The 17318-nt window shown below is 39.2% G+C and overlaps 1 protein-coding gene across 7 annotated transcripts in view; it reads left to right on the plus strand.

The window, feature by feature from the left end:
* LOC125461078 (metabotropic glutamate receptor 8) overlaps positions 1 to 17318 on the plus strand; it is a 384941-nt gene that overhangs the window by 298836 nt on the left and 68787 nt on the right. For all 7 annotated transcript variants that reach the window (XM_048549441.2, XM_048549440.2, XM_048549442.2 and 4 more), the window contains 2 exons: positions 6764 to 6903; positions 8522 to 9457. In XM_048549441.2, coding sequence (XP_048405398.1) covers positions 6764 to 6903; positions 8522 to 9457 — 1076 coding nt within the window. The remainder of the gene's footprint in view (positions 1 to 6763; positions 6904 to 8521; positions 9458 to 17318) is intronic.

Raw genomic sequence — 17318 nt, forward strand, 5'->3', positions numbered from 1 at the left:
GCTGTCTGAGGAAAATTTCTTCCTCCCGCCCATAGCAAACAGTATCAGTCTACCATCCCTTGCAGCCTGCAGTTTCATCCCCTCAGTCTCGTCACTGAAACATGATGCTGCTTTGTTACCTTCAGCCTCCATCTGTGCATGCTGTAACTCTCACCAATAAACCTCTACCTTCTTTCAGTAGGGATCCTTATAGGGACCCTATAGGTAATGAAGCTGAATAAGTTTGCATTCAGATTTTATGAATTCCACTTGGTCAGGAAACCAGGCATCTGGAGCAATTGGAATGTCTGCGTTAGAAAAAATAAAATACACACATTGCTGGGTTTTCAACAAGTTCAGTGCCTGCGGCATCTCCACCCATCCTGCCCATAGTGGTTCTGAAAATTAGAAGTTTCTGCCCACAGAATAGATGCAAGTGGGGTGACATCCAATGATGGCGTTGAAGAATTTTTTCTCTTTTTCCTGTTAGGCTGAATCTTGCCCCTTCACTAACGTAAGTTTACAGAAATTCGGGATTTGTTTATCATTTCTTGCTTCTTAAAAAAAACTTCTAAGATTGTCGCCTAGTGGGATTGTGAAAAACCTAGGGGAATTCTGCAAAATTAAATCCTAAACACAGCCCTGGTTGAGTATCTAATGCATCAAGTCATGCTTTCCGCAGTGCAGCACTCCCCTTAGCATTGCGCTGAAAAATAGCCAATTAGTTACAGTTTGAATCTTACTATGAGAATCTACTTAAACACCTTTGGCACCATTTAGAATGCCATGCTAATACAAAAGACTCTGTTGAATAGAATCTTCAAGCCCCTTTTTATTCCTAATTCTATTTCCTCCCATGATCATTCCTTCCATACTTAGCACCACTGATTGACAGGGAAATGAATAAATGATGTTTCAATTTTTGATTGCCAGAGTACCATGTAATCTATATGACAATTCATTTTTACTGAGATCTGATTTTGTACACAACAAACAAAAATAATTGAGTAGAAACTTCTACTTGTCAAGAACATACTAGATGATAAATGACTCCAACATTGATTGAAACATGATTATAAGTAATGGCGCTTCATCAGTAGACACATATTTATTGCTTTTCTGTTCTTTGGGCAAATGAAATTTCTACTATTCTAAATAACGTATGATGTATGTAAGATTAACATAAAGCTCCCAGATAATGCATGTATTTGTCTAATGTTTCATTACTTTCACAGAAATGAGAATACATGAAGCAGAATGTAAGTGTTTTAATATCGTGAACACTAGATAGAATGTAATCTCCATGACTCCATGCATTACCTCAATCTCTCTTTGCCAATATGGAGTCTTGTTATGGTTACTTCTCAGTTCTCTGTGACAGACAAGTTAGACTTCCTCACACCTGTTTTCGACTCAGCTCCAAGACACAATTTTGAGCTGAATTTCAGAGTCTGGTCCTGGGGTGCTTGTTTTCTTTTTGCCTCTATAACCATTAAATGTCTGTGTTTTCCTGAACCTTTCAGCTTCTTTGCTTTTCTTTCCCTCTACATTATTCTAATTTCTAACTAAGATGAAAATGGAGGTGGTCTTCCAACAATGGGATGACAGACGAAGCAAATGGACTCAACATGAAATAGGTGCCTGCCCTCTCAGAGACCTATACTACTTGACGTTTTCGTCAACATTACCACACAAGCACTGTTCTTTTCACCAAGAATCATGGTCATTCCTGAGGCACAGATATTGTCTTTATTTTGTTGAACATTTTTTTAACAAACATTTAAAAAACTTCAAAAAATTAATAATAAAATAACCACAGATGGGATAATGTTGTAAAAGTTCAATAATAATTGAAATGTTAAATAGCTTGAAGTGTCCAATTTCCTGCGACAATGAGAGCATAATTGAATTGACTAATTTTAAAATCTGCTGCTGGTAGTGGGTGTCTTATTCCACTGACATGGTGGTTATTTCTTAAATTGAAATCAAATGCAATAGTCATAAGAGTATTCTTATAACATTTAATTGATATACTGTAAAATAACCCCCTCATTTACCCTAGAATAATGCCTTGATAACTTACAATTGTTTGAAAAATTAGGCCGAAATTACATCAAATACTGTACTGCAGTTTGAAATGCCTTTGTCAAAATGGCAGTAGTATTCATTCTCCATAACTACTGTTAATGCCTTTAGGAAAATGCGACAGGACCTTCCCAACAACCGTAATTGTACTTACTTTTGAAATAACTGCACAGAGGCAGGTACTCTGTCACCAAGACAGGCTTTACTTACATGTGTACAGTACACTGGCTGTGACCAACCAGTTCAGAGTCAGCCCCTGAAATCAGGAGACTCTCCAAACCCCTTGTTTATGTCTGTCAGCCAGGGATCCCTGATTGGACAGGGTTAACAGCATCACTCAAGGTTCTCACAGTTAATATAATCTGCCTGGTTCCAATCACTACAACTTTCCTCTTTCCTTGCATTCTTTATTTTATTTTCCTTTCTATTGATCATCCTGGACAACTTGTGCTAATCTGTCCAGATATTTAAAATTACCTTGTATAAGGAAAATACTGCATACAAAGTTTGCTTCAACTGACTCAAGTTCATCTGAGAAGGAAACGTAATTTACTCCAGGTAACTCCTCTTCTACTGTCAATCGTCTGAACTCAATTTCTCTCCTGCTGGGTAATGTTGCTGATCTGTCTGTGAGATGCTGAGCTACTCACGTCATCAGTTGGAGCACCAGTTTTCCCAGGGAGTTTGACCTTTTAAACTCAGAACTGTTTTCGGCTGGCACATCAGTTAGCATGAATGCAATTTTGATTGCTCCTCACACAATAATCATCAGGGTTTATACTTGGCCCTTGTACATTGTAAACAGATTCACGGCTCAAACTTCTACCAACTAGTGACAAAAAAATCTGTGATCAGAATATTTTCTGTTTCATAAGCAAAACATTGCTCGATTGCTCAATTATAGTTTAAGATAATTTTACATAGTTTAAGTCTTTATGCTGTTCTGCAGAAACCATTATTAAATGCAAATAATTCACTGCATAACTTTGTGTAGATCTAGGGTAATTTTAAAAGCAGATGCACTGGCAAATGTTACTTTTATCTCATAATCTAGTTTGAACAAGTTTTTAACTGTAACTTATTTTGATGTTGAATTTTACGACAATATGGAAAGGGTATTTTCTAACGACTTTAAAATGATTCTAAAACTCTTGCTATATAAGCAGTTACCTGCACCTCCCTTAGCTTCACCTACTTTAGGTGCTAATTACAATCTCTTGAATAAGGCCAACCAGAATTGCACGCAGTATTCCAGAAATGACCTAACCAATGTTCTGTACAGCTGCAACATGGCCTCACAACTCCTATATTCAATGCACTGACCAATAAAGGCAAACACATCAAACACTTTCTTCACTATCCTGTTGACCTGGGACTCCATTTTCCAGCCAGAGAGATCAAATGGTATGGGCAGAAAGCAGAAACAGGACACTGGGTTAGATGGCAGGGTGCGGGGCTGGATGAGCACGGCAGGTCAGGCAGCATCTCAGGAGAACAGGGGCTGACGTTTCGGGCCTAGACCCTTCATCAGCTCTGATGAAGGGTCTAGGCCCAAAACGTCAGCTTTTGTGCTCCTGAGATGCTGCTTGGCCTGTTGTGTTCATCCAGCTTCACACTTTGTTATCCTACTCAAGACTGATCATCTTTACATTATCAAAGACTGATTATTGTCTTTTTCTCAGAAGTTCCTGTAAACTGATTATTTACTCTCTGATGTACAAATGCTGATGTGCAGAGTTCTTCTACAGTTTTAACATTCCCTCTTTCTTAAGTCTCAAATAATGTGTGACCATTAATATGAGTTACATTGTTAGGTACATTGTCATTATTCTCCTGCACTACTATTGCTACATGCTAATTGTTGCATACAGGCTTTAGGACCCTGGAGCAAACTTATGATGAGGTGACTGAGCTGAACATCACTGAGCATAAATTGCATAATATGGACAGAGTTAGACCACATTATGTTAGACTCTACACAAGTGATTTGTCACTTCTGCACCATTCTAGATGGGAAGACTCACATGACCACATGGATAGGAATATTCCTGAAGAAAATAGTTTAATCCCAACGTAATGTATCAATAGAAATCTATCATTATCTTATATAGTAGTGTTTGGTATTAATACATAAGAAATAGTATTACTTTGAAGTTTAAGCTGAAGACAATTCTTGTCTTACCTTGTCCTTGGCCAGTCTGTCTCACATCCAGACTTGTAGCGTGGCATCAATCCACACAATAAAACATCCTCATTGTTGCTATGCAACTCATATAGTGCTGGCTGCTCAATCTATTAGGGTGTTATTCATGCTAGGGACTGGATGTATCTGTACTAGACGCTACAACTGGCAGAAATGAATGCCACAAATGCATGAGATACTGACTGACATATCCTGCAGTCCCCAGAAACCTGCCATAAAATTCAATGGCCGTAAGGACAAGGAGGATGTAGGAATGGTGAAATCAGAGACTTCCTTTAAGCTGAGCACTAGTACACTCTTTCTTCTGCTGTTTCCGCACTCGCTCACCAGGAATGAACCAGTTCAGACAGCCAGGGTGGATGCTTATACAATCTGAATGAAGATTTCTTATTAATGGGAAAAGGATTCTATTTACCCCATATCTGTCCTCAACATCATTCTGAAGGGGATGGGGGTCACCATTACAGTAAGAGTTGGTTCCAAGGGCATTTACTGTGTTAAAATGAATGTCTGTATGAGGCTGGGGACAAGGAATGTCAACTCATCTAAATGCTTTGTTGTTCACTGCTTGTCCAGCTGTGCCAGAAAATATTTTTAAGAAAAATATAATGAAACCGGCTTTCCATATTGCTTTGAGATCAATCATTGAATGATTGCAAACCATTTAAATTCTAATTATTGATGACCTACACCGAGACCTTGACTCCAGGACCCATAACTGCACTAGACATGAGAAGTATACAGATGTCTCTTGTTTCTTGTCTTGCTAAAGAATAATGTTTGAAATTGAAGATGATATTGCATGGAACTTTCCCTTCCATTTAGGTAACAATTTAGGTGCTGAGAAGGGCAAATAATCAGTCAGGTTTGCACTGGAGAGAGACTTAACCTTCCTTTTGCTGCCACAGTAGTTCTGTGCAGAAAGGTCCATGGGCCATCTTTCTTACTTGCAACCAAGTCAGAGTCTTAAGTGGTCAACTAACAGCCAGACAAAGGTCTCAGCCTGCTACTGGTCCAACTTCCTGCCTTCCTGGCTGATGAGAAAAGTGCTTGGAAAAATGCCTGTTGTTTTTGGGGGTGGATATGGGGGCAATTGGGAGCACAGATGGAGGGCAAGGGTTGGCTGCTGAAGATCACACTACTGCCCTTGCCTTGAACCCCACTGAGCCTCTTCTCCTTAAAACTGCAAATGTACTTACCTCTGTGCTAGTCCCAGTGTTCACGGTTGCTGACCAGCTAACAGTGACAGCTGGCCTCCAGCTGGCTCACAGCTTCAGGCACAGCGATACATCTTGGCCAGGATTTCTGATTGGACAAAGAGCTTGATGGTCAGAGTTTAATCCTCTTAATTGGCACGCAGTCTGGTGGGAATTCTTGCTGGTGGGAGCGTGGGGTCTCACGTCCTTAAAGATGCCCACCTCCATACTTTGCCTGCAAAATGAAAAAACCTGGTCATTAGCCTGCACTATATCCACACCATCAATGTTTGAGAGGGATAGGGTACGAGAGAACAACTGATGAGCAGCCTCTCTTACCCACCCGAATTACATCATATTCCAATTGGAGCCGACCACATTGGCATCTGATGAGAGCCTTTTGTTTTCAGTATCCCACCTTGGTAGTACCTTTGCTAAATTATGGTTCCAAATCAATTAAAATAAATATAGCGCAAGGACAAATCAATGCAAAATTCCTATTAGTTAGTGCCAACATTATTTTCACAAATAACATTTGCAATTTAGCAAAGCAAAATCTCCTGAACAATTATCCTTGCTTATTCTTGCAGGGACTTGATCCATGCTTGAGGCGATTAATGCCACAGTTTCATGCCCCATTCAGAGCTGATATGTTTGTGCATGAACTTCGTCACATCCTCCAGCTGACAAGTGAGAATTGAAACCCCCGAATCAAGTTTGAATTTGAACTGCAGGAATAGAAAAAAATGCTCACTTGTGTCATTTGCAGCTTTGGAATGGTTTTGTGTTGATTTTTGTCACTGGAGTCATTTTCGATCTTCGACAAAAATACTTCCTTCACATCAGGGATTGTCCTGGTTTTACAGTCTTTCTGACACAAAATAATTTAAATGTAGAGTCAATCTATGTTTTAACACAGCTGTCACAACCTTCCTTCACCAATACCTGTGTATTACATTAATGCTGTTTTATTTTGACATATTCTCCCAGGAATAGAAAATAAAAATCAGTCATAGGCTGGAAAAGATGCAAATTTATCTCATAACACACTGTACAAAAAGTAAGATGTGACTTTGTATCTATGTGAAACTTATTTCCTATTTCCTTTCCTCCTTGCAGTCAATTGAAAATTAGTTAATTTATGATATTGGATAATGAGTATGAATTTTGAGATCCATGTCTATTTGCAGAGCTTTTTTGCCATTCATTTTCATATCAAATGATCTATTCCTTGCTACAAATTGTAATTTAATTTTAGTTGTGTTCTCTCAAGGTTCCCACATGTACTTTGTTCTTGTAGGAAGTGCTGGAACCTCTGTGACATTTAATGAAAATGGAGATGCTCCTGGACGATATGACATCTACCAATATCAAGTTTCCAACCTGACCTCTCATGAATATAAAGTTATTGGACAGTGGACTGATTATCTTCACTTGAATGTAAGCAAAAGTTTTTTTTTGTTTCCTTGCTGTCAATGAAAGTAACAGCTGTGGTTCACATTTGCATTAGAGTTTTTATTCTATGGGAAGTTATTTTTTTTGTGGACATCTTATTCATTTGATTCAATAAAGGTTAGATGCTGTCAGAATGAGCCAGACATGAAATGCCTTTAATATGCTTCAGCCATTCTTTAATGTGTTCAGATTGTGCTTTCATGCTCACTGTGATATAAATTTGCTTTTTGGAACATTGGATAATGTGCATTGTCCTGTTGTGAGAACTTCGTACTATAGCAATAACTTAATTCATCAAATGGAGGATATTACTGTCATTACCAGCCTCCGAACTGTTCCTTTCCATTGTGAGTGATGGATGGGTTGGTAATAAGATCCACTGAGTTAGTAATAATGTCTATGCACAAAGAAGATGCTGTTATTTGTTATCACTACTGATTTCTATGCAGTAATTTCCTATGTCACTCTTTTAAGCTCATGAGAAAGTTTCCTTCAAATTCATTTAGAATATTTGTTTTGAGATTTCAAGCATCCCAACTGAGTTATCCCTACATTGTATTACATTTCATTCTCAGGATGCAAACATTGCTAGACAGGTTGGGACTTACTGAACACCCTGAGAAAGTGTTGGCTTGCTTGGCCAATACAGATGGCAGTTTAAGAGTCAAGCATTTTGATGTAGGACTGGTATCACATTCAGGCCAGACCAAATGAAGATAGCAGATTCCCTCATTAGTTTCCTTCTCCATCAATCCAGCTACTTTGTGTTATATGCACTGACACTCTTTTATTTTAAGACATTTTGGAACTGATTTCAAATTCACAAACAGTCTTCAGAGATTTTAATCTGTGTTCTCCTGATTACTTTCCAGTGACTTAACCTTCACTCTGTATAACATTCCATTTACAAATGTGTTGTCAGCAAAGTAGATGACTTAATCAGTATTCCTACATTGTTTGAGCTTGGACCATGCTGCAGAAATAAAACATGAAAGATGGGTGATGACATTAATTCAATTCAGAATGGGGACTAGAAGGGGATCAGAGTAGACAAGCCAACATAAAGAAGAAATAACAATGGCAGTATCATTAATTTTGGTAATCAGATCACCGCAGTCAAAGGATAGAAAAATCCACGAGAAAACAAAGGGTGTGTACACTGCCAAGAAAAGGGAAATGGTGTGTTACAGTAGAGAAGTGAAACAGAAAATCTCAATGTGAGACTTTAAAAGTAAAGATTTGAAATTTGAAGCAAAGCTCAAGAAAAGAAGGAACAGAGAATGCAGATCCGGCCCTATCCTTTCCACCCCAATATCATATTGAAGGATAGCCTGACCATCATTTTAGTTATTCTAGAGTCTCACTAATCCTTTACAATTGCTCTGAATTGTAGAATATTTGAAGGCTCACACTCACTATTTTTTGTTTTCAAAGTTAATGCATTTTCTGTTGCCATAACTTTACAATGAAGTTATGAATCTATACAATTTGTGTAGGAAGGCAATTTTTGCGAGTTCGATGTTTGCTTAGAATTTGGTACAGTTCTGTGCATGGACAGTTATGTAGCTATCTCTGTACGGCTCACTCATTTACCTCTCCGCAGGTGAAGAACATGCAGTGGGGCAGAGGAGAACACAGGATCCCGCAGTCAGTTTGCAGCCTACCATGTAAGTCTGGTGAGAGAAAGAAAACCGTGAAGGGCGTGCCCTGCTGTTGGCATTGTGAACGCTGTGAAGGTTACCAGTACCAGATCGACGAGACAACTTGTCAAATGTGTCCATTCAATAGGAAACCAAATGCGAATGGCACAGACTGCCAACTGATCCCCATAATCAAGCTAGAATGGCATTCACCTTGGGCTATAGTTCCTGTCTTCATAGCTATGCTTGGAATTATAGCCACCACGTTTGTCATTACAACCTTTATTCGCCATAACGATACACCGATAGTAAGGGCGTCCGGCCGAGAGTTAAGCTACGTCTTGCTGACTGGAATATTCTTGTGCTATGCTGTAACCTTCCTCATGATTGCAACTCCTGACACAGTTCTTTGCTCTTTCCGACGCATTTTCTTAGGACTGGGCATGTGTATTAGTTATGCAGCACTGCTCACAAAGACTAACAGAATTCACAGAATATTTGAACAAGGTAAGACGTCTGTCTCTGCTCCGAGGTTTATCAGTCCAGCTTCCCAGCTGGCAATCACCTTTAGCCTAATCTCTCTGCAGCTCCTGGGAGTCTTTATCTGGTTTGCTGTCGATCCTCCGCACACTGTTGTAGACTATGGGGAGCAACGAACTGTTGATCCAGAAAAAGCCAGGGGCATTCTGAAATGTGACATTTCCGACCTTTCTCTCATCTGTTCCCTGGGATACAGCATTCTGCTGATGGTCACATGCACTGTGTATGCAATTAAAACGAGAGGAGTTCCAGAGACATTCAACGAAGCCAAACCTATTGGATTTACCATGTACACCACCTGCATAATTTGGTTAGCTTTTATTCCAATCTTTTTTGGCACAGCTCAGTCTGCAGAAAGGGTAAGTGTATTAACATTTTGATAACCTTTGTGCGTCATAAATACCAATGTGTTTCATTTAGTGTCTCGCTAAATTCACCTTCGGAAGCTTCATTTAACCTCTCATCATGTACATAAGTGATAAATAAAGAGCACCCATTTGTTTTATATTCTCCATGAAATGTTAACCTATTGTTCTATTGTTTCAGATATATATGTTTATTATTTCATAAGATATCCCAAATTAAGTTTTAAAGTTCTTGTGCTGTTGTATAAAGTAGGTTCCTGGCTTAAGATAGGTATCTGGCTACAGAACTATCTAAGAAATAGGATTAATTAACAAAGGAACAACACTTCTGGTTTTACTTATAACATGTTTATGTAGTCCCTTTTTGCCCTGGATGCTCTAAAGCATCCAATTAACCAGAGGATAGTCTTAGTTTTGTGGTTTTGTTTTCTTATCATGTAAGCAAACAAAACCAGTCAGTAAAAGGCAACAACTTACATTTATATGGCAACTTTAATGTACTAAATACACTGCAAGGCGATTCGTAAGAGCATTATCAGATAAATTTTTTACCAACTCGCATGAAGACACCAAAGAGCAGGTGTCTAAAAGTTGAGTCAATGAGATAGATGAGCAATCAAATAGACTGACTTTAGTATTGTAAAGGAATGTTGTGAGAGAAAGGATAAGAGAGTTCACTGTACTTCATTGAATCATACCAGTGATCTTTTACCTATTAGTTAATTAACACTTCTGTTTCTTGTTTCATCCACATGTTTAACAACATTGCATTTCCACATTCAGAGCAGATGCTTTGTGGAGTCTGAACTTACAGCCTTCTGACTCAGTCATAAGAGCACAGGCATTACTAATTGAACTTAGCCAAGACCAATTAACATGCTGCTACCTTCACTGTTTTGATTTATTTTAATATCATAGCCGTTTTTTGTGATACTTTGTATTTTATTTAGTTAAAACCAGGGTTCTAGTAAAATCTCTCATTAAGCAAATTGGCGTTCATTGCAATTTTCCTGGGACAGTTCCATCTTTCTTGCGCATGATATTAATGCCCTCGAATTTACAAGATATTTTCCCTAATTAAATAAGCCTCAAATATCTAATTGAAACAGCAAAGTAATTCTTCACAGTTCAGTTCTAAGCTGACTTGATCTATGCCAATCTTTTTGAGCTCATGCTCCCTTACACTTGCTTTAAGTTAACAAACTGCGTCACTTGTCATCAGTTCACAATCTGAGCTGGCAACTATTGATTCAGTACAACATTGAGTTCATGCACTTGAAGAAACTTTGTATGTTTCCTTCAAAAGAAAATACAAGTCACTTCTGTTGTAGCCAATTATATGGCATATGAGGAACAAATCTGAGTGACTGTTTTCCTATTAGGTAAATGTATGTAATTCACACCAGCAAGCTCCTTCGCTGTTAGGCACTTACAGTGTGGGGGATGTCAGCGAAACCTGACGAGGGATATTTTTTTCAAAGTTCCAGGGTGATAACTTTATCATACTTTGGTAATTTACATGTTTGCTTGTGTCAAATGAATATAATCATAAGTATATGAAACTACTGGTTTTGTCAAACCTAAAAATGATGAGAAGTCGAATGAATACTAGAATCATTAAAATGTTGGCAGTACGAAAGGAAATGAAATGCAAATATTGCCCTTATATTTCAAGCGAGGTGAAATACAAAAGGCAAAAACTGTATTATACGGTATTCCACTTTTAAAGTGAGTTCCACTTGGTTCATTTATTTTAATGTTTGTTTTAATGTTCATAAGTTTTTAGGACCAGAAATTTCATTGATGCTATGAACGAATCAGATAATGCTCTGGAAATCAAGCTGCTCAATTCCAGGAGCCATCAAAAAAGTTCAAGATATTTTGAAAGTGTACAAATTCCCCAATTTTGTTCATGTAATCAAAACTGACTGGAGATAATGAGTTTTGCCTTAAAGACACAACAAAGGCCATGATTTTCTGTAGAAGACCCTGGCAAACACTGCAGATGTCACAATAGTGTGTTTTTGTCTTTATGAGTAAAAGGCTATAACATCTTTAAAAATGTTCCAGCCTGATTCATAAATTTTAGCCCATCTGCAAAGAAATTGTCCCTCCTGATAGGAAAGCCCAAAGGCTCAACTTGATGACCTGCTAAATGTTCATTTCTATGTGGGAATCCTTCAAAAATCCTCACGTTTGACTGTGGCAAACTGAACTCAACCAAACCCAATAAATCAAGTCGAGCGAAAAAGACTTCCCTCTTTCCCAAACCCACAGAGACCACTTTCAATGAGCTCGACAATGAACAAATTCTGAACTATTCTTTGGTTTACAGCATGTAAAAATGCTTGATTCTCTTTCCCTGTATTTTTCCCAAGTGTGCGTGCAGCGGTACTGAGTAATTGTTGCAGCATTTAGACTCTGAGCGAGTGTATGAATAAATAATCATCTTTATTTTGAAACCCAGCAAGTCTTCTTCAAATTGACCACACACTAACAGGGGCTTCAAAACACACATTTACCTTCCAAATAATAAGCGTACTGATTATAGACCGTACAAAATGAGATTTGTAGTTTCAGTTTATCTGTACCCTCCTTCCGTAACATCAGAGAGGAGTAAAGCATGTATGTGGCTTTGCCAAGATAGTGGGATCCCCTGTTGTGCAAACTTCCATTGACTCATAAATATGACATTGGGAGTTCCTTTCTCAATACTGCCATATGTCCCCATCACAGTATGTGCAGTTGGTGTGTGACCATATGCATATCTTAGCCGAAATCTGGATGCTTTCTTCCTGCTCTAGCATACTGCTCCTAAAACCCTTCAGCCACCAGATTAAACCAGAAGGTGATGTCTGGACACTAAACACTGTCCTGTCAACAAGTGACCATGCCTGTCCTGTACACCTGACCACACGTTGATAGAAGGGGTTATGGTAACTAGGGAAATTCATGAACATCTGGTTTGGTGCTGCAATGAAGGTTCTATTATATTCAAGTGTCCTTGGTTTATGGTGATTTGCAGCATTCTCTACACTCTGGCCATTGTGAGTACACTCATAGCCCTTGACACCACAAGAAATGGTAACCACTTCACAAAGAAGAGGAAGGGAGGAGGCAAGGTGGCCCACATTCTTATCTTAATGTCTAATTCAACACCAGCTCCCATGAACACCTCCCCAAGCCCCTCTGATACAGCCATTGGTTTCCTTTTGGCCTCAATTCTGAAATAAAAGCCACCGCCATTCCATACAACAAGCCACACCTATACATTTACTCAGTGCCTGCCTTTGTTACCTTAAACATTCACACTCTTCCACTACTGATGCACAGTGTGTGCTATCTACATGATGCACTGAATTAACTCAAAGGGATTCCTTGATAATAATATCCAAACTTGCAAAATTTTTCATCTAGAACAAGGAAACAGAAACACCATCTCCTGTAAGTAGCCCTTCAAGTCATCCAGACTTATATTGCTGCTCCTTCACTATCACTGGATGAAAATCTTGGAACTCCCTTTCTAACAGCACAGCCAGGTCTACATACAGCACATGGATTGCAGTGTTTCAAGAAGGCAGCTCATAACCTCCTTCTCCAGGGCAACTAGGAATGTGCAGTAAATGCTCGCCTGGCCAGCAACGCCTACTTTACATGAATGAATAAAAAATAAAGTACTAATATCCACAGTCTTGGCAGTTGTATGGTGGTGAGTTCATGGTGTCTAAGCTTTCTCTGTGGCACTCAGACTTCCACTTGGTGGCAACTATTTGTGCTGCTAAGGAAGCTGAGACATCAGCTTTCACACATTGTACTGTGGTTAGTTTCACAAGTGTTCTGCTGGAGCTGGTCATGACCTCCACAGTGGAACGGACTTCTAAGCTCTCCACAAAACCCTATTTCAAGTTGGTTGTGGACTCCTCCATGTGTCTCTAAAATGGTGGTCAGCTTTCTGGTAGGCCTGAAACCTGAATTCTCTGAGCATTGCCTATCTGCCTTTTACTGCGCCATCCAAGTCCTCATCTGAATTGCGGGTAGCAAATCTTGGGCAGAGCCTCATCTACCAGGAATCAGGCATCTGCCCTATTCTTCCCACCAGCACCCCCATCCCCAAATCCCAGGCTGTAATCTGTTAGTACCTGATGACATATGCAACAAAGATCGGGCCACAATACCACCCTTGAAAGTTCAAAACTGTCAAGTTTAAAAAGTCTGAGTTAGAACCCCTACACTGTGCAAGCAGGCCATTCAATCTAAACTGAACCTCTGAAGGAGTTTCTATCCAGACCTTCCCTGCCCTCCTCCCATAACCCTGAATTTCCCATGGCCAATCCATCTAATCTGCACATCTTCAGAATGTGGGAGAAAACCCATGAAGACCCGGGGGAATGTACAAATTCCACACGGACAGTTGCCAGAGGGTAGAATTGAACCATGGTTCTTCCTGCTGTGAGGCTGTGTTGTGACATTGAGTGACATTGTTCTACTCCCCTTCAAACTCTCACAACATTGCCTGGCCAAGTTCCAATTCCTAGGGAGTTGAAAGAGGAAAGGCATGAATTTAGGAAGGTTTTGCTAAAACCATACAAGGTACTCCTCAGACCACAGATGGAATACTGAAGGTAGTTTTGGTCTGCTTGTCTAAGGAAAGACATATTGTCATTGGAGGCAGCCCAAAGAAGTTTCACTATGCTGATCCCAGTGGTGGAGGGACTGTCATACAAAGAGATATTGAATGGTTTGGGTCTGTCCTCATTGGAATTTAGAAGAATAAGAGGTGACCTTATTGAAACATGCAAGAGTCCTCAATGACTTGACAGGGTCAATGCAAAAAAATTGTTTCTCCTTGTGGGATAGTCCAGGACTAGGGGGCACAATGTCAGAGTAAGCAGTTGTATATTTAAGGCAGAGGTGAGGAGGAATATCTTCTCTCAGAGAGTTGTGACTCTGTGTAATTCTTTACTACAGAGGGCTACAGAGTTTGGGTCATTAAATACATTCAGAGCTAGATAGATTCCTAATTAGTCAGGGAGACAAGGATTTTGCAGAAAGGTGGAAAAGAGGAATTGAAGAGATTATCAGATTAGCCATAATCTCATTGAATGGCAGAGCAGACTTGATGGTCTGAATAGGCTACCTTTGTTTCATCATGTAATGGTGTTGTAGTAGCATTGTACTGGAATTAAACGAGGGTGAGGCAATTGGCCCACGCTTGCATCATCTCTCAGAAGAGTTGTGGGATGAGGGGAAGTTGCAGGTGAGAAGGTGGATGAGTTGGGAACATGTTGCCTCCTTGGATGGTTTTAGTGTTGTTGTTGGCTACTGATTCAGAACCGCCCAATCTAATGATGGAGACCATTGCGTCCTTTATGGAGTTAAGAACATCTTATCCAACAAGGGTGAGTGAAGTGTATCAGAAACTGTGGTGCAAAGTGTTTGAGTGGTGTGCCTGTGAGTGTTGATTAGCTGACAGTTGTTGAGCAGTGAGATGTGTGTGTGGGGTTTGTAATGCTGCTAAGTATGTGAAGGGAGATGAAACTGTGCATATGAGCAATCAAAACTTTCATTTATCTGTCATCTTTCACAACGTCAGAATACCCCAATGCACTTTATAGTCAACAAAGTACATTTGAATTATAGTTACAGTTGTCATGTAGACATTGCAGCAGACAGTTTGGACGCAGCAAGCTCCCACAACCCATACCGTGACAGCAGTTTTGATCAAAGGGCAAATATTGGCCAAGGAAATAGAAATAACTTTCCTGCTCTTTGAAATAGTGCCTTGAGACATTAGACAGTTTACAAGACCTTGGTTCAGCAACTTATGTAAAAGTCCACACCTCTGGAGCAGGTCGGACAGGAACCCTAGACTTTTGAATCAGAGTTGGGAGCACTGTCACTGTGCCACATTACTCCCTTTCCACTTCAAGATTTAACCGTATCAGAGTTTATGCTTGGTTACATTATTTGACCCTTCCTTAGATAGATGTGGCTGAACATTTCTTCAGATCTCAGCAGTTAACTCTTGAGATAACATGCCATAATGAACATTTCCTATCTTTATTATGGTTTCTCATATTCATTTTTGACCTGTATCCCAACTAAACAATGGATCATTGCAGGGAGCAAATAGTTGAGGCATTACAAGTGTCTTTTCAGTTTCTGGCCAACTGAATTTGCAGTGGAAACTTAAAGTGTTCTGCACATTGACCGTGCTGTATAGTTACATTAATGCAACAGTTGTGATGAAGCCACATTTAGTCTTTGATATTACTTCCTTTGGCAGCCTTCCTGTCATGAAATGATGGTTTGCACCATGGTGGCCCTAGATGTTACAGAGCTTATTACTGTCTCGTGGCTACGGCAGTTAAGCGGAATTTGTTTAAGCAAGCATCCTGCCAGGGCCCTTTCCATCCCATGTTTATTTTGATCCCAGTCTAAACAACTCAACTCACTCAGTAAAATAAATATTTAGATTGTGCCAGCCTATTCAATGAACCATTTACCAGGATTACATTTCAATCCCCTTTCATTGCTGCACTGCAGTGATTCACAATGGACATTAAAACAGTCAAAAAATGTGTCAAATCCTCAAATTAAAAAAAAACACCAAAGGTGCTGTGACAAAGACAGTGATATAATGGATGAATGTGATCTATTAGATACTTTGAAAATAGTGATAAAAAGTCTCTTAGGATAAAGGGAGACAAAATGTATCTGCTGAGAGAATCCAAAATTAGGTTATGAATATAAAAAGAAGAACAATCTTCTAAGGACTCAGGAGAAATTGGTTTTACCAAAAGAGTGGTTAGAAGTTGGAACTTACTAAGATATGAAGCATTTGAAGCAATGGTTGGGCATGTATTTAAGTGAGATCTAATGAAAGAAGTGAGGATGACAAAAGACATTTATGTCAATGAGGTTAGATAAATAAGGAGGGAAAAGCATTTTGTAAAGTCCAAATATCAGCGTAGTCTCTGATGCTAGGACTGTTGTGGTGGTAGTGTCCCTATCTTGAGCCCAAAAGTCCAGATTCAAGTTTTGCCTGCATCAGGAGGTGTCATAATGTGCTGAACAGATTGATTAAAAATACTTAGACCAGTGGCTCCTGCTCCACTCCTCTCCTGTGACTGCCACGCATGAAGAGAATATAACTTTTAAGTTACCTGATGAAATGTTTCTTCAACTTATGAGTTATTGTGAAAAGCCTCACTTATTGAATTTGAAAAAAGAGAGTTTACGTGAGATTATGCATTGCTTTATTTGATTGTTAATAATTGATGTCAGTATTTCTTTCAACATGTTCATTGACAGAGTTTTGAGCAGATATGTGGGAAAAGTATTATTGGGTAAATGCTGACCAGAAACATTATGGGTATAATATTGTACCTCAAAGTTCCAATGTTGACTTTCAGCTACTGATACTTAATTGTCTTTTACAACCAGAGTGTTTTTACGTTAAAGTGAAAATGAAGCAAAAAAAATTCAAATGTAAAAGGGTGGGCATCGTTGCAAAGGAAGATTTACATTTGTATAGCACTTTTTGTTACTTTGGGAAGCTGTGTCATAAAGTCCAAAAGTGCTTTCCAGCCAATTAGATACATTGAAGTACAGTCACTGTGGCTATCATTACAACCAATGTATACTCCGCAAAATTCCACAAACAACAAAGTGATAATGAGCAGGTAATCTATGCTAATAAATTAGTTGAGGGATAAATATTGGCCAGATGAATTTCTCTGCTTTTCAAAATATGTTATGCCCCTTGGATAGGCACGTGGAACATTGATGTAATGCCTCATCTGCAACATAGTATCTCGAACCATGAGGCACTCCCTGAGCACTGCGCTGGAGG

This window comes from Stegostoma tigrinum, chromosome 18 (genome assembly GCF_030684315.1).
Source record: "Stegostoma tigrinum isolate sSteTig4 chromosome 18, sSteTig4.hap1, whole genome shotgun sequence".
Classification (NCBI taxonomy): Eukaryota; Metazoa; Chordata; class Chondrichthyes; order Orectolobiformes; family Stegostomatidae; genus Stegostoma; species Stegostoma tigrinum.